The sequence below is a fragment of the Temnothorax longispinosus genome, chromosome 5, assembly GCF_030848805.1.
Source record: "Temnothorax longispinosus isolate EJ_2023e chromosome 5, Tlon_JGU_v1, whole genome shotgun sequence".
NCBI lineage: Eukaryota > Metazoa > Arthropoda > Insecta > Hymenoptera > Formicidae > Temnothorax > Temnothorax longispinosus.
In genome coordinates, this window is record NC_092362.1 from 18,943,506 (window position 1) to 18,966,924 (window position 23,419).

Below are 23,419 nucleotides of genomic sequence, written 5' to 3' on the forward strand. Positions count from 1 at the left end.
GAAAGGGAGAAGGAGAGAGACAGAGGGAGTGCGTCAGAAGGGGTGGATTCCACCCCTTCGGCCATCGTACGCGGCACGGACCGGCGCTGCGCCGCGCCGCGCCGTCGCGCGTCGCGGCGTCTCATCAGACAGGCAAATCCTTAGAACACCTACCTCGTCTTCGCCGGTGGCCACCGTGTTGACGGAGTCCATGCTCTGCGATAGCGGCGCGTCCATGATGCAGGCGAGTTTGCCGGACGGTCCGGGGTTGCCGGGGGCTGCGGTACGAGCGGGTGGCGGCGATGAATCCACCGTGTCCCGTCTCGGGCGTTTTAAAGCGGGCGGCGTTATGGTTGTACCGGCGAAGACGACGGGCGCCTCCAGGACGTATCACTGGAAAATAACCTTCCCTTCGCGAGAAACAAGGGGGCCGCGGCCTCCTCCTCCTCCTCCTCCTCCTCCTCCTCCTCTTCCTCCTCCGCCCCCTCTTCTTTCTCCTCCACGCCTCCTCTCCTTCCCTGATCCGATCCTTCTCTCTCTCCTTTGGCCGGCTTCCTCTATTCTTCTTCCTCTTTCTTCTGCTCTTCTGCCTGTCCCTTCCTGACTTTTTCTACTTCTTTCTCTTCTTCTTCGCGTCTTCTCGCCCCGACCGGACTCACTTCTTCTTCCGCTTCCTGCTGTGGCTCTCGCCAGCGCCACCACCAACCACCCTACGACGATGTCGCCGTCGTTGCACCTGTCACACGTTGCTGCTGCGAGAGAGTCGTGACAGCGCAACGACGAGTAGTAGAGAGCGATAGAGAAAGAAAGAGAGTGGGAGAGAGAGAGGGAGAGAGAACGCGCCGTATATAACGTACGAAGCGTAAAACACAGGCGTGTGTGGTCTGTTGCGCCAGTTTATGCGCTTGCGAGCGGCATGTGTGTACGTGTACGCCTGGCCTGCAGGTGTTGTTCCCACGCGTCTATTTTAGAGCAATCGATACACCAGCAGCGTGCCCGCCGTGGAGGTGGAGCAGGGCAGCACCCGGTGAACGCGACGACGGCGATGGTTCTCCCGTGAACAGGAGACGGTTCATCTATCGGTGAAGAGTGACCCATGCACCGGATGTAGCGCGTCCGACGACGTCGCGGCTGATGAACTCCAGCGCTGGTGCGTCGCGCGGCTGCACGCTACGACGACGAAGAGGACGACGGCGACGGCGACGATGACGGCGAAGACGAGGTTGCGCGAGGCGTACGACTTGACACGCGCCGGATGGCTGGTGCTTCGCGGCAGCAATCCTCCGGAGTGCCAGCGACGCTCGTAGGTACCAACGTTGGCGGCGATCGGGTAAAGCTCGCAGGCGATCTGCTCGTACTTGACGTATTCGTGCTCCTCTCTCCCTCTCTCCCTCGTGACAGCTTTCTGTCTCTCGGTCACTTTATCGGTGCGCCCCGTGTGATCGTGCGCGCGTACGATCGCGAGTCGTGGCGAGTTTCATGCGCGAGCGCGGACGTATGCAGCGGCGGCGGCAATTTTTCTTCAAGCGCGAGAGCTCCTGGACGTGAGAAACGTAATTGGGAGGGTGGGACGGTGTCGTAAATCATATACGCGCAACGAAGTCGTAAAACGAGAATGAACACACCACCGATCAAGTTTCAAGGCAAGTAAAGAGTGATAGTAATAATAATAAGAATTTTGTTACGTGAGCGCTGCGACACGACTGGTACGCAGGTTGCCGACAGACTGACGGAGCGTGAACCAGCGCGATGACGGTGGGACGAGCGCGCGCGGGGTCGCCGCGCCACGCCGCGCCGCGCCGCGAGGGTGAGGTGGGGGTGGCCCGCGGGCCACTGGGTCGGGGTAGGTGAGTGGGTGGGTGGCAGAGTGTGTGTGGGGGGGCTTTGGATCGAGCGCCGACGATGGGTGCGAGGGGAAGAGAACAGGTCGTTCGCGATTCAGACGAGGGGGACGGAGAAGCGAGAGGCGCGTGCCTGAAGAGAGACCATCGGCGGTCCCCCCTTCTTCCGTCGCGCACTCACCGCCGGAAAAGGTGACGGGAAAACGGAGCTGCATACGACGAGGGGATGACCACTATTGCAAAGGGGAAACGCGCCAAGATAGGGGTGCGTTTGCGTTGGGATCTTCGCACGTGTTCTTGGACTATCTTGGACTATCGAGAAAGGAAGTCGCTACGTAGGGGAATTTCGAACTCATTTCTCAGAACATGGGAATACTCGTTCGCGTTTGCCTCGAAGTTACGATGAAGCAAATAATGAAATGAAATTAATAAATGTATATTTCGAAATCAATTTTTTTCGTGATATTCCTTCGCTTAATAGTTTGAAGAAAAAAATATCAATTTAAGAAATAAAATTTACGTCCTAATAAATACTGCAATTTTAATTAAATGATATTTTTATTTAACTTCTTAATTTAATTTATGTGAGTCAGTACTCTTCAAATTAAAAGTAAGAAATGCGTAAAAACTGGAAGATATATGTATACAAAGTTCTTCTAACTACTAATTATAACATGTGCTTATGGATAACGAATATATAGAAATTTCCTGTTTAATGACTCACATATATCTACTTCTTTTTAGTGTATTTACGAAATAATATTTACTCTCAATAAAGCACGTACATTGATGGTCAAAAAACAGTGCGGTGTTATTTAAATTATAAATCAGCATGTCATAAAATTTGTAAGTAAATCACTTTAGGTATTATGGGCATCTTATTTCAAAAGAGAAATAGAGGTTTCGTTTAAAAAGAGAAGTAAGTTTTGTCAGAAGCTCTGGTATAGTTGTAATGACGAGCGCTTTGGTTCTACGCTTACTGCGCACCGTTATTATAATAACCATAATTATTGAAGTTGCGTTATTAAAATGAGTTACAACAAAGAGGTCAAGAGAGAAGCATACCCCGGAGGAAAATCCCTTCGTCGAGTTTGTTACAAAAGACGACTGAAGGCGAAGGAGCGTGCAACGAAGGGTCTGTTATCAACAAATCCAAGGACTATAAATGCAAAATATGCGCTTTGAAGTATAAAAAATGCAGAGATCACATTTAAAAACACGTCAAAAAAATAGTCAATTTGAGTTTATAAATTTTATATACATTTTCAATTGTGCCTAATAATATCTTTTTATTTTATCAAATTGCGTACGTAATTGAAATTAATTAAAATCTTTTGTAATAATATATTGATGCAAAAAAGATATGTATGTGTATAATAATTAGTTTCTTGATATTTTTTTTTCTTGTAGTTTTATTGTAAATTGAAATCTCCAAGAAAATCTGCGATCTTTCGCTCTTACAGATCTTATGAAACATAGATATTACACGTAGTAATCTGTATAAAGATAGAATTCAATCGTACCGCGTAAAATTCTGACTCATTTGCACATGAAAGAACCCGTGTTGATGATTTAAGGAGCAAATCGCGAGATGCAACGATGCGTCGAAGGTAATAGTGTACTTTCTTTCGAAGCACACCGCGTTGTGCATTCGCAGCGTGCGTTCTCTCTCTCTTTCTCTCTTTCTCTTTCTCACTATCGAGAGAGCGCGGATGCCACGGGTGGAAGAGCGATGCACGGCGCATGCAGCTTCGTTCTACACGAGGGACTCCCGTGACTACACGCTTTCCCCCGTAACTAACAGGTGGAAGCCGCTTGGAACAGCACAGCTTTCCTCGAGATTAGCAGGTGGAAGATGCCCGCGGCTGTGTCGCAGATGATTCAGAAACAAGACCGGCGAAAAGAGGCGGGAGCAACAGAAAGGAAGAAGGGGGCAGATGGACGATACGTGAGCTGCTTTTGTTCCAACTAGTTCCAGAATTATGGAATGGCACTGGAGTCCCGTTGCACGCGAGTGAACAACGCGTCCGCGGTATGAAGAAAGAAAAAATCCCGCTACAACGGTTGTCCGCGGTATATTTTCTTTTTTTATAGGTCAAGTTGCGTGGAAGAATGATAAATATCGCATTTATTAAGACAATGAGAAAACTCGCGACTGTCAGCTTGGAAAAAAATGTTTGTCATTAATTGTTGAAGAACGATGACTACAGAAGAAGGATAACTGCCAAGTATTATAATATTTCAGTGATAAATTTGGTGCAATGCGTAAATGAAGATATTAGAGCATCTTTTCTGCAGACATTCTATCAAGATATGAAATCAATAACGATATATATATATCCAGTTTGATTAAATTTACATTAAAAAAAAATAGACAAAAATTTGTCGTGTATGTTGAAAGATATAAGTAGTACTTTTGTGCAAGCGAAATATTTTGTCCTTGCCGTTTCTTTCTCGTGCCATACATATATCTCGAGATATCGATCTGGCAGAATTAGACCACAGAATAAAATGACACGTTCACTTGTCGATATCGTTTCTGGCGCAATCATATGAAAAGATCCGTTTCTCCCGATAATATATAGAAATTTCTATGCAACGTCGCGAACCAATGCAATCGCACGGAAAAATAGCCGAGTCGCGAGTCTATTACTTTCAGGCATGTAAATGCACTAGTATTCTGCGTGTATTCCGTTTGAGTATATACGTTAAACCGTAGCAAGTAGACTGTATTATTGATGGTTTATTGCTCCAATCGACCGACGGACGGTGGTACCACGGGGCACCAAGTGCATCGGCATACATGCGCCGGCCGATCGACGAAAATATGCGGAATAATTTATTCTCCATGCGCAATTATTTCTGTATCCTTGAGCGGATACTATCGCGTTGCGTTATTATTTTATGAGGAACTAGATCCGACATCGTACCAAAGTCAAAGAAAGTTTCCGTGTACTTCATGAAAGTCTTCTTCAGATTACATTTGCATATGAAATTTTGATGAAAAAAAAAACTATTCGTGGCATATACAGAAACTGCACGAGGCAGAATATTATTCTAGCATTCTCATCTATTATATTTTGCTTATTATTGTTATTTTCTCTATTTTCAAGAATCTCCAACCTTGTTGTCCATAAAATCTTCTTTTTTTATATTTAAATAAATTGAATAAGGATTAGCAGCGTTTAAATTTCTTAATTTTCCAATAATTTAATTTTCCATTAATTTATAATAATAAATAAAAATGCAGTATATAATGAAATAATAAATATTATAAACCTATTTAATTTAAAAATAGAATAAGTATAGATAATAGCATTTAAGAATTATCATGAAGATTTAGAGGATATATACACATAAGGATGCAAAGAGAGATTATAATGAGCAGGTATCTACACGCTTATTAAGTGTAAGCTGTATGCTAGCGTATAGTTAAACGATAACTGTACATTGTGCGTAGGAAACATTTATCTACTATTCATCGCATAATACAGTAGAAAGCATCTCGCAAAGGATTAAAGTAGCCGCCGCTTTCACGAAACAACTGTGGAAACGGTGGAAACGCTTAATGTTTAACGATCCTACATACATTCCTTTAAAAACTCTTGTCAAGCAAGTAGTTATAATATATATGAAGCAAAATAAAATAACAGTTATTATTAAACTTACGGCCATTAATTTTGTGTCACTAAAAAATCACATTGTCCTGTTTATCTGAAGTACAAAAATGAGGCAAACATAAAATCAAAAGCTTTGTTTGATAACTTTATTTTACATAAACTCAATAATAACTATTTTTTCAAATTTCAGGCATTAGAGAAATCACTTCAAATAATTTGTCGAAGAACAATTGACTCTATTTTCCTATATTAATTACACAGGCACACAAAAAATAAAAATTGTCTTGGCCGAGACACTACACTAGTGTATTCCCGCATGTATTTTGACCCGCTGAATCCGAATCCGAAGTCAGAATTGTCAGATTGGCTCTCAGTTCCGAGCAAACCTCAAAAAAAGTTCAAAACTCCACGAAACAAACACTTTTTTTTATAGGTTTGCTCGGAACTGAGAGCCAATCTGACAATTCTGACTTCGGATTCGGATTCAGCGGGTCAAAATACATGGGAATACACTAGTGTAGTGTCTCGGCCAAGACACTTTTTATTTTTTGTGTGCCTGCGTTATTTTCTACAATGACTGTTTGAATACTTAAAATCAATTGCCATTTGTCCCATTCTATTTCCATTGAATCCTATCATATTTCTTGTCATTTTACGGAATACCATGAATGATGGAGATCACGTCTTATCTTATGCGATATCTATAATATTTAAAAATAACGCGTCCTAATATTGATCCGCAGAGGGAAATAATGTCGCGCTGCCAAGAGCTAATACAGCGACGCGAGACTTTCGATTAAGCATTTCCAGAACGTATTTTCGATACGCCGGCTGCTTGCCTCCTCATCCGCGAGAATTGCTTAGATGCAAACTGACTGTTCGAGTTAGTCCGACTGCAACATCTAGCCTGAATACTTCATAAGAAGAGACTGGTCGATTTCCGTGCTTGCGGCAAGCGCGGTCACCTCGCTACGAAAATCGTTAGTCGGTGAGTATAAATAACGGTGGCGCGAATTCACACGTATGAGTATTTGTGCAGTGAATTCGGTGTGAACGAGAAAACAGCAATTATTCTTTTATACAAATAATATACTTTCTTAACTCTTACACTTTAACATTGTTATTAAAGATAGAACATAATAAAATATATAATATTAAATACATAAATGTATATAATATTATATACATAGAAAGTGTGTGTGTATATGTACATGTGAATACTTTCTAGAAATGTTGAAAATGTTTAATTTTTAACTTAATAATACTGTGACTAGTTTAAGTTTAATTTTATTTCATCAAAATACTATTTCACAAAGAGTCGTTATTCGTTAGATTTTTCGACAATTATTATTAATGTTATAATTAAATTAAAGCATAAAATTTCAAAAAAATAAAACCTGCTTAAATTTAAATAAACAAGAATTTCTTTGCATCTTTAGCAATATTATTATCAATATTTAATAATAAAAATAATATTTAATATCTTTAATGATAAAAACCAATTTTTCTCTCAATACTTATTCTAATAAAGAAAATAATTGTTAAATTATTAAACAGACATGCCGTTGAATATTGAAAAAGAGTTCTTCTTGGACACCCTATATGATAACATATATAGGTACTCTGATCATACCTCATTAGACCTAAACCTAACCATAGAAAATTACGTCATTACACATCGGCGACAAATGCGACAATGCGATGAATCAGCGATCATAATACGACTATTTGACGACGATTGCAGATCGCAAATAATTTATTGTGAGCAATAGCTCGAATAGAACAATCGCTAAAGATTATTAGCTTCCCTTACTATTTTATACTTATTCTTTGAAATAGGACAGCAAAATGCCGGGAAATAACAATTATACACCTACAGAAATTAACACGATATATAAATTAACCTGTCAACGAGCTATATTAGTAATCCCAGATCCATTTCTCTCGAAACGCGCGTAATAAAATAAGTCATATATCCATTAACACCGTGCGGACACTGTGTTTTTGGAGCACTCATCCGGACACCCTGGGACTAAGTCCAAAGAGTTTTCAAAAGCGTTTCTGTGTTTAAAAAAATCTATAAAAATTCATGTATCATCTTTAAGGTTTCAAAAAGTGATTTTTATACTTACATAAGCCGAAACTGTTGCAATTTTTTCCCATTCCTGTAGGAATCATAAATAAAAAATCGCGGAAGGTGCCTTTTAAAAGGCCCACGGTGTCCGCGCAGTATTAATTATTACTAGAGCGTTAAGTATTGTATGTGTATTCAAAATAAATTGCATACGTTATATTATTAAATCATATTATTATATTATTAAATTTCGATATACATATATAATGCAATAAATATATTATATGTATTGAAATTACGATTTCCGGTCTATAAGCTCACGTTAAAAAGAAACAGTGATATTATTGTTGGGACAGTAAACATATCTATGTAGTATAAAAATTGCATTTATCATGCAATTTGAATTAATAATGAAAGACGTATGCAATCAATAGCATATATTTTTTTTATTTACATATGCAGCGCGCATGATCCTCGAATAATACGATACTTGAATTGAATTGCAAAAAGTTGTGACTACTTTGACCCTAAAATAATTTTTTTTTAATAAATTGCAGCCAAATTTGTATAATATGAATCTGCACTAAAAAAAATTTGTTAATTCAAAAAAATATTTAGTCCGATACGTTGAACTAAACATTTTGGTCAGTTTAACTAAACATTAGTTGAATTAATTAATTCTTGATGAAAAAATTTGAATGTTTAGTTAACTAACTATCGTGTTTAGTTAACTAACTAACATGTTTAGTTCGAACGTATCGGATTAAATATTTTTTTGAATTAACAAATTTTTTTTTCAGTGTGTGGAATCTTGAATTGCACGGTTTTCAATGACATATGGAACGTAATATCCAAAACTGTATGAATCGAGGTATGAATCCAAAATTTCGAATAACACGGTTTTTAATAACACAAAATCAATTAATCGGATTACCTATTATTATATACATAAAAAATATATATATAATTTTTTCGCCTCAAAATTGTTCAATTGTTCAAGATTGACACAAGTCATTTTATTACTTCTAATATCAATCCACAAGAATTCGAGAGAAATGGAAATAATAGAATACAGAGATCAAACTCAAAAGTCTTCACACGCCTATACGCCTCCAAAAAATTGTCATCGATGCGCAATTTGCGCAAAGAGCGCAGCGAAACGAGAAAATGGCGGCATTGATCGCCTAACTATCGATCGCCGATCAAGTATCAGATGAAAGAATTTACATAATAAACGACGCAAAATACCTGGCGACGATCGTTCGTCCGTTCTTTCTTTCAGCTCTCGCTGGCATCTCGATGCTGCGTCGGAGACTGGAGAGTGAAGCGAGATTCAAGATGAAAACGACTGTAATCATTCCCGGGCGCACAAGAGGAGTACGAGTACGCGTCGAGAGAGGTTGGTCGATATCCCGAGATTCCTGAGACCGACGCCGCGACGTAGCGATCTCGCACACGATGTCTGCTTCGTACGTCCAATGTACCGCACGACGAGCGTTCAGTGCACCTCACGAGAGACGTACGCTCAGAGGAGACGATCGTTCGCGCTCCGAATTCACGACGCGACGACGAAAACACGACGAGCAATTCGAGTCGCGACTCCGCGTCCCTCGACCGGCCGTGAGCCGCGGCGCGTCCCAGAAGTAAGCGCAATTCGAAATCTATCGAAAGCTAATTGACGCTGCCGCGATTCTCGATATATCGAAGCGGCAGGAGCGGCGCCTGCGCGAATGAATTCCCGCGATTTGTTGACCCCTCGCCGAGAATTGTCGTCTGCTGGTCTGCTAAGAATTGGCGGGCAACGTGCGTCGGGCGTTGACGCTTCCGTCGTGTAAATAATTGTACATAACAGCGTGTCGCGCACAAAAATTGTTGAATAAGCGAAAATTGTTTCTCGAAGGCGTTTTACGCGCAAGCGATTCTGTGATGAAACGACATTTTTGTTGAATTGTTAATATCGTGCAAAAAGTACAAAAAAGTGACGTGTAAGGTTAGATTTTTTATTTATTATCGTAAAAAACCAGATTGATTAGATAAGAACTTTGAATATACATTTTTGTCAGTAAATTTCTCTTCGGTTTGTAATTCATTCTACGTGTAGAGAAAAAGGAATTTTATATCTGTGTGATTTAATACTAAGTAGCTTGTAATCAATTCTTAACTAGTCAATTGGTTGATTGAGTTAATTAACTCCATTTGACATTACTTTATCCCTATCTGAGTATCTACAAACATGTTTCCTTTCTAAATTATATTTTTAACTTTAAAGTCTCAAAAGAGAATTAAATATAATTCAATCGAATATAAATGTATCTGTCTTATTTCTTATTATTTTACTTTTTTCACAGAACTCAAAACATGGAGCATGAAGACAGTGATTCTGATTTAGACATCCTGAATAATCTCATATCAAATGACACCGAAGAGACTGAACAATCTAAGCAGCTTGGAGAACCTAGATCGCCTGAACATGCCAAGCTATCGGAACCGAGAAAGACTCTGACAGAATTGCAGTTCAACTTCTTAGATTCTACGCCCAGTAACGTAAATACCGAGAGTAAACCAGCCGATGAAAAAGTCATCAGTGAGGTTTATGATGACAAGCTTGATTCTTCTGACGATGAAGACAGGCGTTATTTTGAGGAGCAAAAGTATACCAATTATGGACGGGAGATAAAACAATTGTTAAAAGAACAGTCTTCGTTGAAGACTGAGCAGCCTGTAAAATTACAGAGTGAGAGGACTGTTAATTTTAATAATAACAAGAGCAAGACATTTGATTTCAATAATGCTGTAAAAGGTAATAATAATAGTGCAGCAAAAGACGTTTACAGTGATCCCTTCTTTGGAATAAGAATAATTAGTCCCCTTATATCCTCTGCGGAATTGAGAGAACGTATGAAAGACAAGATAGCTGTAACAGTAGCGAGAGTAAGGAGCCACATTATTTCTGACAATGTACATAACGACTGGGTGATTGCCGGTGTATTAATCAACAAATCAGCCACGAAAACCTCGCAGAAGGGAACTTCCTACTGCATCTGGAAAATAAGCGATCTGTCCGACGACCTAAAGACTGTGTCTATTTTTTTATTCAGTAATGCCTACAAACAATTATGGAAAACCATTACTGGCAATGTGATAGGTATTCTCAATCCAAACGTGCTCGAGAGCAAGGACAACATCGATCAAGCGACGCTGTCGATCGACAATCCTCAGAAGCTAATGATTCTCGGCAAGTCCAAGGACATGGGCAAATGCAAGTCGATCAAGAAGAACGGGGATTCATGCACCGCAATCGTAAATACAAGTCGATGCGAGTACTGCATCTATCACGTTAAACAGGAATACAAGAAGTGTGCGCGACGAGCAGACATACTGTCGAGCAATACCAGCTACGGATTCACCGGAGACGCGATCAAACGCATGAATAGGCAGACCGTTACGCGAAAACCTTACAGCGGATTGGCGTCGTTCGTACCGGTACTGGCCAAGCGCAACGAAGAGCTGTACGAGAAAGACCGTGCGCGTTTGGAATTATTGTCTGAGACCACTTCGGATGACAGTATTAAAAAAGCAAGAAATGATTCAAACTCTGAGACGAACAATGTGGATATTAAGAAGAAAGCGATAGCTGTCGAGCTGACAAATAAACAATCGAGAAAAGATTTCGAACGACTCAACAAACTAAGGAACTGGCAGCCCTCAAAGCAGTTAATGGTACAATCGACGCCTAATGGACCAATTTTGTGTTCCAGTCCAGTGCAATTGAAGGAAAGCAATCCTACGCCAGTCAAACCTGGGAGCAATCGCACAGATAAGATCGGTTTGACTTCTCTAGCTTCACGCCCGCGACTAGGAACGGGATGTAATCGGGATACAATAGATTTCTCCGAACCGATCACCAAGCAACAGATCCGCAGCGCTAAGATGAACGCAATCAAGTGGGTGCAAGAGCACGGAAAGATCAAAGCGAAGAACCCTAATCAGGTCCGCGCGAGCACGGAAGAGAAACTGGAGAAGAACGCGAAGCGTCAAAGGGAAAGTGACGAAAAGGAAGAGCGGAGCGCGAAAAAAGCGAACATAAACGACAAATTCAAAGAAATGCTAGAAGCCAAGTCCTCGCACACGGACCTGATCGAGAAGTCATACGACGAAGAGAAGGAGAAGTACTTTAACAAGCTGGAGGCAAAGGAGAGAATGGAGGAGAAGATGATGAACACTTTCAAAGTCAATTGCAAAGCTGTAAAGTGTGCAATATGCAAGTACACGGCATTCTCAGCGTCGGACATGTGCAAGGAGCAAAGACATCCGTTGCGCGTGATCGACGCTGTTAAGAGATTCTTCAAGTGCGCTGATTGTGGCAACCGGACTGTCAACCTGAACCGTATGCCGTCGCACACCTGTGGCAAGTGCAGCAGCTCGAATTGGGTCAGGGCGGCAATGATGGACGAGAGGAAGACTGCTATCGCCGCAGAGACCCTGTCCATACGCGGCGCCGAGGAGAAGTTCGTGGGTTCGGTGCTGAAAGATGCCAATCTCAACCTTCTCGTTCCGGATGAAGATTAATATGTCAATCTGATTGCTCACAATATATTTTGGAAATGAGTATTATAAATATTTATGGAAGATAGAGAGAGAAATAAAGAGATTTGATAAGAATACAATTTGGTGCCACATAACATGTCTTGTGTGCAGTATGAAGTATTTTTGTATATAAAATAAACGTAGGTAATATGTGCTGAAATGTGCTATGATACTCTCCTGTTATCCGTATATTAATTTAATAAGTATTATTTTTAATATGTGATAAAGTTAGAAATTCAAGGATTAGTAGAACTTGCCGTCTAAATTAATTTCTGAACTCTTTAATCATCGACTAAAATAAAGAGACGTGAATTTTACTAACCATGACTGATACTTACTCCTATATTTTATATCTTAGAATCTACAAATGCAGAACATTTGATATCTTTTTGTTTATTGTCAGTATTATCAGTTTTCTTTTCTTCTTTTTTTTTTTCATCTTATGAAATGTACAAATATAAGGAAATCCTAAGAGTGTACCTCTTGCACATTTCCGAAATGAAATACATCGAATTCCCTCCGTCCGAAATGTACACAGCGAGCAGAAACGTTTTGATACAGCCAGGTACAACAATCGTATAAAAAACACTATGTCGCCTCGACTACGTTCTTCACTAAATTACGTTCGTTTGAGATTTACGTTTAGGCTGAGGTGAGTCATCACGGTCTTCCTGTTTGATAGAACCTTTTTGTACCTTTCTCTCTCGTAACGAGAAAGCACTCTTCCTTCCTTTCTTATAAGCGGGATATGAACTGTCTAAATAAAGGTGGACATCAATAAGTTTCTAAATATGAAGAACTGTGATTGGGGTCCGGAAGCATTGCGTTGACACAAATCACCATAAGTCGCGCACAAATGCCCGTTATTTATATAATATGCAAAATGCAATAATTAAGGAGCAATTGATATACAATTTTCGACGAGGTGTTATGCCAGTGTAACAGTTCCGGACTCTAATAACCATCTGTTTGTATGAGAAACATAGATTGTATTTTTTCACTCATGTACTGTTTAATATCCTATGGTTGTCCAGTTCTATTCGGCATTTTATATTACGATGACACGTTACTCTCTTGTTCTTTTTATATAAAATTTCGAATAAAATATACGTGAGAAAAGGAAGATTGGAAATAATGGTTATTCGACTTCCAGTGTTATTATATGTGAGAGACTAATTATTGTTATCCCTACAAACCTTATCTTTTGGGATGTAGTACGATAACACCAATTTATCGTAGCTCTCGCATACTTTGTATATACATACGTAATTGTTAACTTTTGGACCGAAAAATTATGAAATCAATGAAGTGGGCCGTGCAAAATATATAAATATATACGTATGATAGAGAATTGATAATTACATTAATCAATAAAGTGTATACCGTGCTATAAAAAGATTACTGTTTTTTCGAAAGATTCATTTCTGCCATTTCGTATTAATGCATGATACATGTATATACATATATGGAATGTTTTTTTAGATCATTATTTCAATCTCCCTCTTTGTCACCTGACAAAGCATAGATCTCACAGAAAATGAGCAGCAGTACCATCGAAAATTTCTTTTCCAATCCTTAGCTATGATCCATGTATACTTGTAATCCAGCAAAAACAGATTTCATTTTAGAACAGCACGTGTGATACACATATACGAAAATGTGAAGCATTACAATAAAATTGTACTCTGGAAAATCGGCTGGGATAAAATTTTTTACAACGATTACGCTCTCGTATTACCTTTCTGTCGGATACAAAATTCTAATGAGATATTAAAGAAACAATTTGATTTCGATTAAAAGACACATTTCACTGGCAAAATATGTGTGGGAGTAAAATAATCAATGACGAACATGTTAGCAGATTATACAACTATGCTTATAGAGATCATAGGCAAGCCATAATCTAAGTACGTCATCGATCCGGTTATTAAAGCAACTCGCGTGGACGACATTTCCGTGTATCTTTACCTTAAAACAAAGATTACAAGGCTTTCCCTACTCTCTTCCTTTCTCTCACTCTTTCTCTCTTCCTCTCATTCTCTCTCCCTTTCTCTCTCTCTCTCTCTCTTTCACTTTCGCTCATTGATATTTATTGATTTCTTAATTTACCTATCTTGCGTACTTAAATCGGGTGTTCCGCTAAGCAGAAACGTAGTCGCACCGATGTATAGAAATAAATAACTATCTAGACTCCTATAGTGAGAAGATGTTTACATATAAAAATTTGAAGAAACGTTAAGCCGGCAATTAACATCTGGGTATCTTGAGAGACAATACACAGATACAAATACTTCGAACCATCACGTTCTGGAATTCGTTGTGCACATATCGCAAAATCGGATCTCTTTTCGAACGTTTCACTTTGATGAAGTTCTCTTGTGCGCCTGTTTTTGTCTCTACAAGGTGTACATTACAACAATATCGCAAATAATGTAGATACATTATTAAATAACGATACACCATTTTCGTCGAGTAAATCTCACAGCATTCGAGACTCTTTGAGAAACTCTCTTTGCTCTCTATACAGTATTCTTTCATAAAGGATACTTCACCAAAATTGCACGTTACATTCTTTTCACATTTATACATACATAGCGTCGTTTATTACAGAGGCATCATACGAATAAGCGAATTAAATTAACAATGTTAAAATAAATTTCGTAATATCTTCAGTAACCGTTTAAATATTGCGGGAAATATCTTTCTCTTCACTGAGGTGCACCACTATAACAATGAAAAATTACTTCGATACTTTTGCGAAGCGTTTCTTATGTACAATTGTGTGAATGTACAAAAATCTAAGAGCCAAGAGCCAGCAACGGAGCAATGTAGGATTGCGAGGAATTATCCTTACTTTTACAAATGTGTATCACTGCATAAGACGGAAATACTTCATTTACTCCGTGGATCGTGTACGCGACCTCAACTTATGTCTAAGGCAACTGTGCCGTTTTTTAAAAATTGACATCTATTTACAGAACTCTTCTCCGTATGAATTTTGCAAATATCGGTGTAGAATGCACGATACGCAATTGTATGTTCATAATAATCAGTTTATTACAGCTCTTTCATGATTGTGTCTGAACAAAATAGCGCTACAGCCGCTCTTGTAGTTCAAATACTCATTTCTCGTAAAATCTATGATAAGATGACAAACATCGATTTAATATAAAATTACGATCAAACCACCATACACTGTACATTTGTAAACTGTACATTCGGAACTGAAGAGCGCGTAGTGTAATTGTTTAAGGTTTAAAGGAATCTCTGTGAATAATTAAGGATCATAAATTGTAATACAAGGTGGTGAATGTATGAGAGTAGGCAGGTATCAAGCTGGCTTAATTAAGTGTCACAGTCTTCGAATCGCCTTTTCTTTCATAGACATGAATTATATCAGCCGCGCCATATTCGCTAGTGCTCTTCTCTTTCGTGTATCGATTACGATCTGCTTGATGTTTGGTAAACTCTAGACAATAATTTTATGACGATATCGTACGTGCTGTATTGTAAATTTTGAAATATGTTTTCGTTATTCTGTTTTCTTCTCTCTTGGGACATCATATGAGAAAGAACATACTCCTGTCCCTCCTGCTTTCTCCGAAGCTAAGAGAACCAAATGTCGATTGAGTCATGGACTTAGTAGTCATCCAAGTCAAAGCCATCAGTTTCGATGTCGTCCAGCTGCATACTTTGAAAGTCCACTTTGTACCGCAAGATACCTGTAAGATATGCGTTTAAGGATACATACAAGAGAGAGCGATAACTATCATTTAAAATTTTCCTTCGCTAAAAAAAATTAAATTTTTTACATGAAAATTCATTATTAAATATTGATAATGAAAAAACAATTGTAATTATGGAGCAATAATATGTAATAACACAAGCAAATATATATATAAATAAATGATTAAAATTGCCCAACATTAACTGATGTTCACGGCACTGATGTGCTAAATTATACAAATTTAATTCAAATTGACATTTTATGACAGCGCTTCCCTAAGTAAGAGAAATGTATTTTTATATATTGTAGTTTAAAATATCCATATAGTAAAACATCAGAACATACATATAAAACATATTATACAAAGCTATTATACAAAGAAAGCACTGTCCAAAAGAAACATATAATTAGTGAATATTTTATCATTAATTTTGCAATTATGTCACTATATATAATACAAAGACAATTGCAAATTAAGATTATATGAATATTATATATTTTAGTGATTAGGATGATCTCATACACAGTAAGAGAAATACATAAGATCTGTGAATTTTTATTAATATATTTAAAGTAAATTAATATTTATAGAGATATTAATAAGCGATAAAAGTACATAACTGTATAATAAAAATTATTATTATAAATGATAAAGTATTAATGAAATAAGACCATGTAAATGCATACACAAAAGATGTATCAATTGTAACATTTGATGTAAATTATGATTGAACATATCGGTTTTTAATCTTTGTTGTGTAATTAGTAGAGAACATGTACTGTACCTTTCCGAAAATGCAAGCTAATAAAAATAAGATACCGATTAGTACTCGAAAAGTATTAAATATTTTAACTATTTTAAGCAACTGCTATATATATATATGTGAAAGCGTAAATACTCATAGATATCATAATTGCATGATAATTGTGTTCATTATCAGAGATAACACTTCTCATAACATTTTTCATAATCTTCAGATTGACATCTAATTTTCGATATAACATATCAATTATCGCTCTCTAATCATAAGATATATATTATCTATGATGATGAACTTAACGTTGCTTATTATTTAACATGCATTATTGGGATGTATTACATCATTATTTTTTATTTTTCATTATAAGCATGGACATAGCATATAATAGAAAAGAAATATATCGAAAGCTGTAGTAAATTCAAGATGTAACATGTAATAATGTATAATCTTGTTGATCATTTTCCTGCTTCTTGTATCGCGCAATACCAATTTTATAACAAATATTTCAATATTTATGTAAAAATGACAGTATCCAAAGACTTCTAAATAAAAAGTGGAGACAATTGATTTAGGCCCGGTTGTTCCAACCTGTTGGTAAGCTAACTAATAGTTAAATCATATGTCTATCTTTGTCAAATGTAAAGGATAAACAAAGACATATATATGATTTAACTATTAGTTAGTTTACCAACAGGTTGGAACAATCGGGCCTTAATAATCCTTTTGCGTGTTAAGCATATAATTATTTCCAGAAGAATTATTTTCGTGTATAAACTACATTATATTCTTTTATCGATAAAATAAATTAACGATCTTTATATGCAGAATAATATATTAAACTGAAGTAAAGTTCGAATTATTAAATTCCTTCTTGAAATGATATAGATTAAAATATGCAATTATATTGAAGGGACATACATGCGCTTGCTATGATCTAATATCGTTAGTGATTATCAATGTATAATCTAGTCTATACAACGTCCATAGCGTAATAATATAATATAAAATAAATTCAGTAATATACATATAGATACTGTATGTACACAACATTGATAAAAAATAAAATTTAAAGAATAATACCATCACGTTAAATACGCAGTACAAAATTCTACTTGCCAAGGAATAGGTTGGAAATATTATAAACATTATCATGCAAACCATATTTTATATGTATTGTAGTTGTAGAACAAAAAACAGATTCAATAAATTTAAAAACTCAGATATACGCACATTGTGTATTTCAATTTAGCAAAATTCTTATATAACTGATATAAGTGAGTGGTAATACACTGAATCGAGAATTATTAAATAGCGTGTATGTGAAATGTCATGTTTAAAGTTTAAGTATAATTGGTGAGTGAGATAAATATCGACATCTTCAAGGTGAGACAACATAGACGTGAGTAGTTATATTCTTAGTAATAATGATGAAACTTGTCATTGTTGCCTAAAAGCTAACATTTCAAAGCGTTATCAATCAGTTTATTTATAACACATTCCTGTGAACACGGCCTTTATAGTTCGTAACGGATTTTCGTTGTGTACGATGGTACCGTACGAAGATCGAAGATGATATGTGTTAAACGAATAAGAATGTGGCTATATATTTGTGACAAAATATATTTAACTATCAAGCAGAACTATTTTTTTCCAATGAATCAACCACTGTGTATATTGTATCTACTATTCCAATTATGAGACCAACAATGTATGAATCTAACAATCCGACGATAACAAAAGATAGGAGACTGGAAGATTTCAACTCACCCTGTGTAAAACAGAGTTATCCATATCATATATATATATGTGTATGTAAAAAATTTTCTTTACGCGTTTACCACCAAGAAAGAAAAGAAAGACAGCGAGAATTCTCAGACTTTTTTATTCGTAGAAAAAAGAAACATAATACTTTGAGAAATATAAACTAAAAATGTTTATCACCACATTCAAACTTATTTTAAGAGACACATATGCATATGTATACTACAGATTTGCACAGAAGAAACAAACTATTTAGTGAGAAACCCAATAAAAGAAATCGTGAAAATTTCTTGGACAAATTTATCTTTATATTTAGATTAATGAAAAGCAAAATATTTTACAATAGCTGTAATTATCTTTTTCTAAGTATTACAAAACAAAATATATTTAATATATATTAATTTCAGAAAATCTTAAACTTCTTTATGCAAATATAATGTACAGTTAAATTTTTATATATAATATGTTAATAATAAAATGTATTCACATTTTCTTCAGAAAAAGATAAGAAAAAAGAAATACTGAACCCAGATTACATAAGGATAACATCTTAAAACGCTAATTATACATTTGAGATTTGTACTAATAGAATTTCTCTTTATCAATTTATTTATATTTATGAATTAAATTAAATTAAATTATAGTTACATTATTAGAAATTTAACGCAAAACACAAAATTGTCAACAAATAAACAAACAATAAATTTGTCCAGCTTTGCAAATAATATGCTCTATGATACACGAGATGTAAGTGAACGCACGCAAGACAGAGAAAGAGCTACCTGGTCGATTCTGAGTAATTCACGGATGAAATTAGTAATCATCAAGGTCAACATCATCAAGAGGCTCATCGGCCTGCAGTGACTGGAAATCAACTTTGTAGCGGAGGATTCCTATACACCAAGATATACTCCATAGTTAATATCAGTTTGATGAAATTTACCTTCCATGCAAAATAATCTTTGTTGGTGTCTAACGACGTAATGTTAATCTACCGGCTTTTAGGGATTGTGTACACCCATAAAACGCAACTACGCCATAACTTGACAATAAACCAAGTTCCGCAACAAATTAAATGCGCAGATTGTATTGAAAAAAAGCCTAGCATGTATATTATATATTATTCGAAATGCTCCAAATACAGATATCGAAATTTTTTAATACCTCTTCTTGATTTTAATTTTCTACCTTTTTTACTGTTCTATTTACATGATTTAACCATTTCCCATTTATTTATTACGTATCTTATTTTTCTGGGGCCATTTGCGATATGTGAGCTTATATATTTTATGATAGACAAAGAGGTAGAATGTTTCGTAATTAAAAATAATGATAATAAGCATAAATGTATAAGAGAAACTTACCTCCAATGCCACCAAAACCTCTGACAAACTGGGATCCTTCTTGAGACTTGTCCGTGATAATTTCCAAGGTAGCACCGAAACTTTTGTAATTGTTCGCAAGCCATTCGAGTAGTGGTTGACATTCTACGAGTTCCAATTCTACCCCGCTCTATGAAAAATACAGATAAGATATAGAAAAGAAATTAAAATTTATTTTTATTTTGTGTTTTTAACGCTATTTTGATACTCACTTCCTTATCAGTAAAGTGAGTTTTATCCTTTTCTTGTTCTGGCGTTAAATGTAATACTTTTTCTTCCGCGTTCGTATGATTTTTCAGAACATATCGTTGAATATCTAAATTTTCCCAACAAATTAAAGTTTCGACGCTACCTAATTCCAAGGCTCTCAACGTGTCTTCTACACCAAAACAGTATTTGCCAGTTTCTTGAGAAATTTCATCAAAGTAACGACCTGAACAAAACAGAAATCAAATATATTATTAAATTTATATACTATTACTAACGTTACATTGTAATTAACATATAAATATTTACCGATCAACTTTTTCTCTTGAATAAACTTTACGTTTTGCAAAGATTCAGCCGCCAACTCAATAGCTTGATTAAAACCATTTTCGCCACCATATGATACATCAACCAGCTTTATGACTTTAGCTTGCAATCTCTGAAAAAAATCAAATATTAAAGAAACTAATATATTAGAAAGCTAATTAAAGAAACAATCTTTTATATCTCGCTAATAGAAATGTACTCAAAGAAATTAAAAATAATAAAGATGCTGGATAGCTAGATATCGCTAGAACAATCGCTCAACAAACAAAAGATCCGGGTTCGATTCTCGGCTTTGCCATCCCACATATACACTAAAAATATTGTAAACCTATGATAGGAACAAAGTTCACGAAATATGAATTTAATGATTTAAAATAACTAGAAATAAACAAATTACTGTATCGTCTCTTGAAGAATAGAAACCTCCAAATAATAATTTGAAAAACAAACCCTCTAAATTGGAGGTTGAATAAGAGGCTTACAATTCCTTTCAAAAATTGTAATAAAAATTATAATAAAACTAGTTTGACAGCTTTAGTTTAAGCCAAGGCATTACTCATGGACATTATTACAATTATAATGAAACAACTTATAAAATAATGCAGTTATAAAAAAGAATCTTGCTTACTGGATCGAACATATCCGATTGGCTAAGTTCGGTCTTGAAGTCTGCGCTACCCGCGAGGATCAATCCAGCGATGTTAGGTTTATCGTTCGTGATGTATAATTGAGTAGCGACTTCAGCTACTTTTCGAACGTAATTATGTCGCTTTTCCATACGTAATCGGGCAAAACGCAGTGCGGATTGACCGCCTCTGCCTAAAATCATTTTTTTTTTTTTTACATATTTGATACAAATGTCTTGCATCGATTTTTAAACAAGTAATAATCGCAAATATATCGGGTTTTTCTGAATTTCCACATATGTTACGTACCATGTTTCTTGGGAAGATCCACAGTAAATTTATGTAACACTTCGCGCGTGTTGCCTTGTAGCGTTCCGAACAACGCACCATTACCATCCATTACAATAAAACCAAATTTGTTGTCATCCGCGAGCAACGCCGTGAGTGCTTCTGTGTGAAACTGCAAAACGCAATTAGGGCTCGTATAAAAACCATACTATACACATAATAAGTACCATATTTGCCAATGTAAAGCATACCTTATTATCACAAAGATATAAAGATGTATTGATAGGTTTGAAAGGCTCAAAATCGATGTTGACCTTCTTTTCTTTTCCTTCCTCTGTTACAATAGTTCCACAATAAATTACCAGGCCATTTGGAGGCACTGAAATGCATTATTACGCATAAATAATTCATGATTAATGTGCATATAAATAATGGTATCTCAATGCTACTCCAATTTTATGTTTAAAAGAATCAAACACGTGTTACAGCTGTATGTAATAAATTCCCATATTCTCTTAAACTGTGTCAAAAAGAACTTGACATAAATAAAAGAAACATTTACCTTTAGTATATAGCTTTAGCCTATGCTGCACCGATGTGATTGCACCCAAAACAGATAATCTATTTACACGTGACTTAATATTCGACGCTGTGCCAAATTCATCCGCCAGCATCTTGCTCACTCTCGATATTTGGTCCTTTGGAGGTATGATTAACGAAATCATACTCGTGCCATTCCTGCAAAGACAAATAAATCAACATCTCCCGCCTATCACCGATACGCAGAGACAATCGAGAGGCAAATTACAAAGAAATCCACTTGCGTAAGGCAAGACCTACATACATTCTTCCCCTATATAAATCTCTAACAAAACCACATGGTATTTTAACGTCTATCAGGCGCGACAAAAGCGATCCTTGCATGAAGTCGAGAACTCTGGATCGCGGAATGTGGCGAACGAGCACATGCTCAGCCAAGCCATATGGTCGGAGAGATTCCAGGAGAATCACGCAGCGGTAACAGCTGACAGTGCAAGGCGCGACGACGTCGGCGCCGACTCACTTACCCTCTGGCCATTTCGAGGCTCTTTATAAGCTTCTTGATCTTCCAGATCTCGACGTTGCGGTCGGCGGAGGTCTCCTCGTTCGACATCGCTGCGGACGTACGTGGGGACGCGTGGTCGCGGCGTTACGGCTGGTGCCCGAGATGCTGAGAATTAATCGCTGCCGCGCGCGCTCTGGTCCGTCCGGAGGTGGACGTGGAAAACGTGGGCGACAATGACGATCGTGTGAAGGAGCAGGCAATGTGGCCCGCGTCGACGACGGGGAACAGGACCCTACGACGGGTTCCTCTCTGCGAAAATTAACGGTTGGGAATTATCGATAGGCACGAAATACCGCACCGATCCAGTTTGCACCGGATTATGTCAGCCACGGAGGAACGTGGTCGACATAGCCATTCATTCAGGGGCGGCCGCCCGTACCGTTCGTCCGCGCTCTCCTTCTCACTCTTTCCCACTCGCTCTCCTCTCTTTCTCTCTCTCTCTCTTTCTCTCTCACTCTCTCTTCCCCTCACGCTCGGTGTCGCGCGCGCGGGCATTAAACGCTCGGGTTTAAGCACGCGCCGTGCGGCCACCTTCGCTCGCGGGCTGCTGTTGTACTCCGCACAGTCCGCACTCACTTTCGGGGGATCGTTACGGCGTGGTAGGTGCGTCCGGACACGTCGACGTTGTCGCGGAAGGGCCCTGGCCTCCTCTTCAGCGGCGACGCGGCTCGTGATACGGCGAGTACCACGCGAGTGCGATCCTCAGGATGCACACGTCGGCCATGCGATGTGCACAGCGGAAACGTCAGTGAACCACGGTTGACCACGGTGGACGTGCCGCACGCGAGACAAAATGGGAAGCAAAAAGACCCCGAGGCCGCCCAGTCGCGCACACGAGCGCGCACGATTGCGAATCGCGCGTTCGTCATTGGCCGGCGGCCCGCGCGCGCCTTCGAGTCGCCTCCGCATGAAACTCCGCCGCGGCGACGGCGATCGAGCGATGGTCATTTGTGAACGCGTACCAAATTTCTTCGCAAAAATTCTTTAATTGGATTGGAAGCCGTAGTTGGCCGTAATCCGATTTAACATTTGGCTGCCGAATATGAATTTATTAATTTATTAGCAATTTCTAGATGGACGCCAGCTATTCATTGATCCAATTTTTTGGAAGGAAAAAATAAAAATTTTATTAAA

The 23,419-nt window shown here is 37.8% G+C and overlaps 3 protein-coding genes across 12 annotated transcripts in view; 1 reads left to right on the forward strand and 2 right to left on the reverse strand.

Annotated features, from left to right (window-relative positions):
* The window catches only part of LOC139813881 (protein couch potato), an 89,962-nt gene extending 87,045 nt beyond the window's left edge, over positions 1-2,917 (reverse strand). The window contains exon 1 of one of the 3 annotated variants that reach the window (XM_071779698.1): positions 154-2,917. In XM_071779698.1, coding sequence (XP_071635799.1) covers positions 154-216 — 63 coding nt within the window. In that variant the 5' untranslated portion in view covers positions 217-2,917. The remainder of the gene's footprint in view (positions 1-153) is intronic. The other 2 variants (XM_071779697.1, XM_071779699.1) reach the window with 2 other exon arrangements.
* A 2,992-nt stretch (positions 2,918-5,909) lies between these two features.
* Mcm10 (minichromosome maintenance 10 homolog) lies at positions 5,910-12,422 on the forward strand. 5 transcript variants are annotated; one of them, XM_071777490.1, is made up of 3 exons: positions 5,910-6,428; positions 8,797-8,913; positions 9,863-12,422. In XM_071777490.1, the coding sequence occupies exon 3, from the start codon at positions 9,873-9,875 to the stop codon at positions 12,081-12,083; it is 2,211 nt and encodes a 736-aa protein (XP_071633591.1). In that variant the 5' UTR covers positions 5,910-6,428; positions 8,797-8,913; positions 9,863-9,872; the 3' UTR covers positions 12,084-12,422. The 5 variants fall into 5 exon arrangements, with proteins under 5 accessions (XP_071633591.1, XP_071633589.1, XP_071633590.1 ...); XM_071777488.1 differs by lacking the exons at positions 5,910-6,428; positions 8,797-8,913 and adding an exon at positions 8,958-9,157; XM_071777489.1 differs by lacking the exons at positions 5,910-6,428; positions 8,797-8,913 and adding an exon at positions 9,192-9,504.
* Positions 12,423-12,599: 177 nt separating this feature from the next.
* Positions 12,600-23,115, reverse strand: Erf1 (eukaryotic release factor 1). Of its 4 annotated transcripts, XM_071777495.1 has the most exons (12): positions 22,862-23,114; positions 22,248-22,534; positions 21,743-21,918; positions 21,432-21,559; positions 21,202-21,352; positions 20,895-21,085; positions 20,249-20,378; positions 19,945-20,165; positions 19,715-19,862; positions 19,133-19,243; positions 16,614-16,630; positions 12,600-15,823 (listed from the first exon to the last, which is right to left on the reverse strand). In XM_071777495.1, the coding sequence occupies exons 2-10, from the start codon at positions 22,331-22,333 to the stop codon at positions 19,164-19,166; spliced, it is 1,311 nt and encodes a 436-aa protein (XP_071633596.1). In that variant the 5' UTR covers positions 22,334-22,534; positions 22,862-23,114; the 3' UTR covers positions 12,600-15,823; positions 16,614-16,630; positions 19,133-19,163. The 4 variants fall into 4 exon arrangements, with proteins under 4 accessions (XP_071633596.1, XP_071633597.1, XP_071633594.1 ...); XM_071777496.1 differs by lacking the exon at positions 16,614-16,630 and having other exon boundaries at positions 22,862-23,115; XM_071777493.1 differs by lacking the exons at positions 16,614-16,630; positions 19,133-19,243.
* Positions 23,116-23,419: the final 304 nt, after the last annotated feature.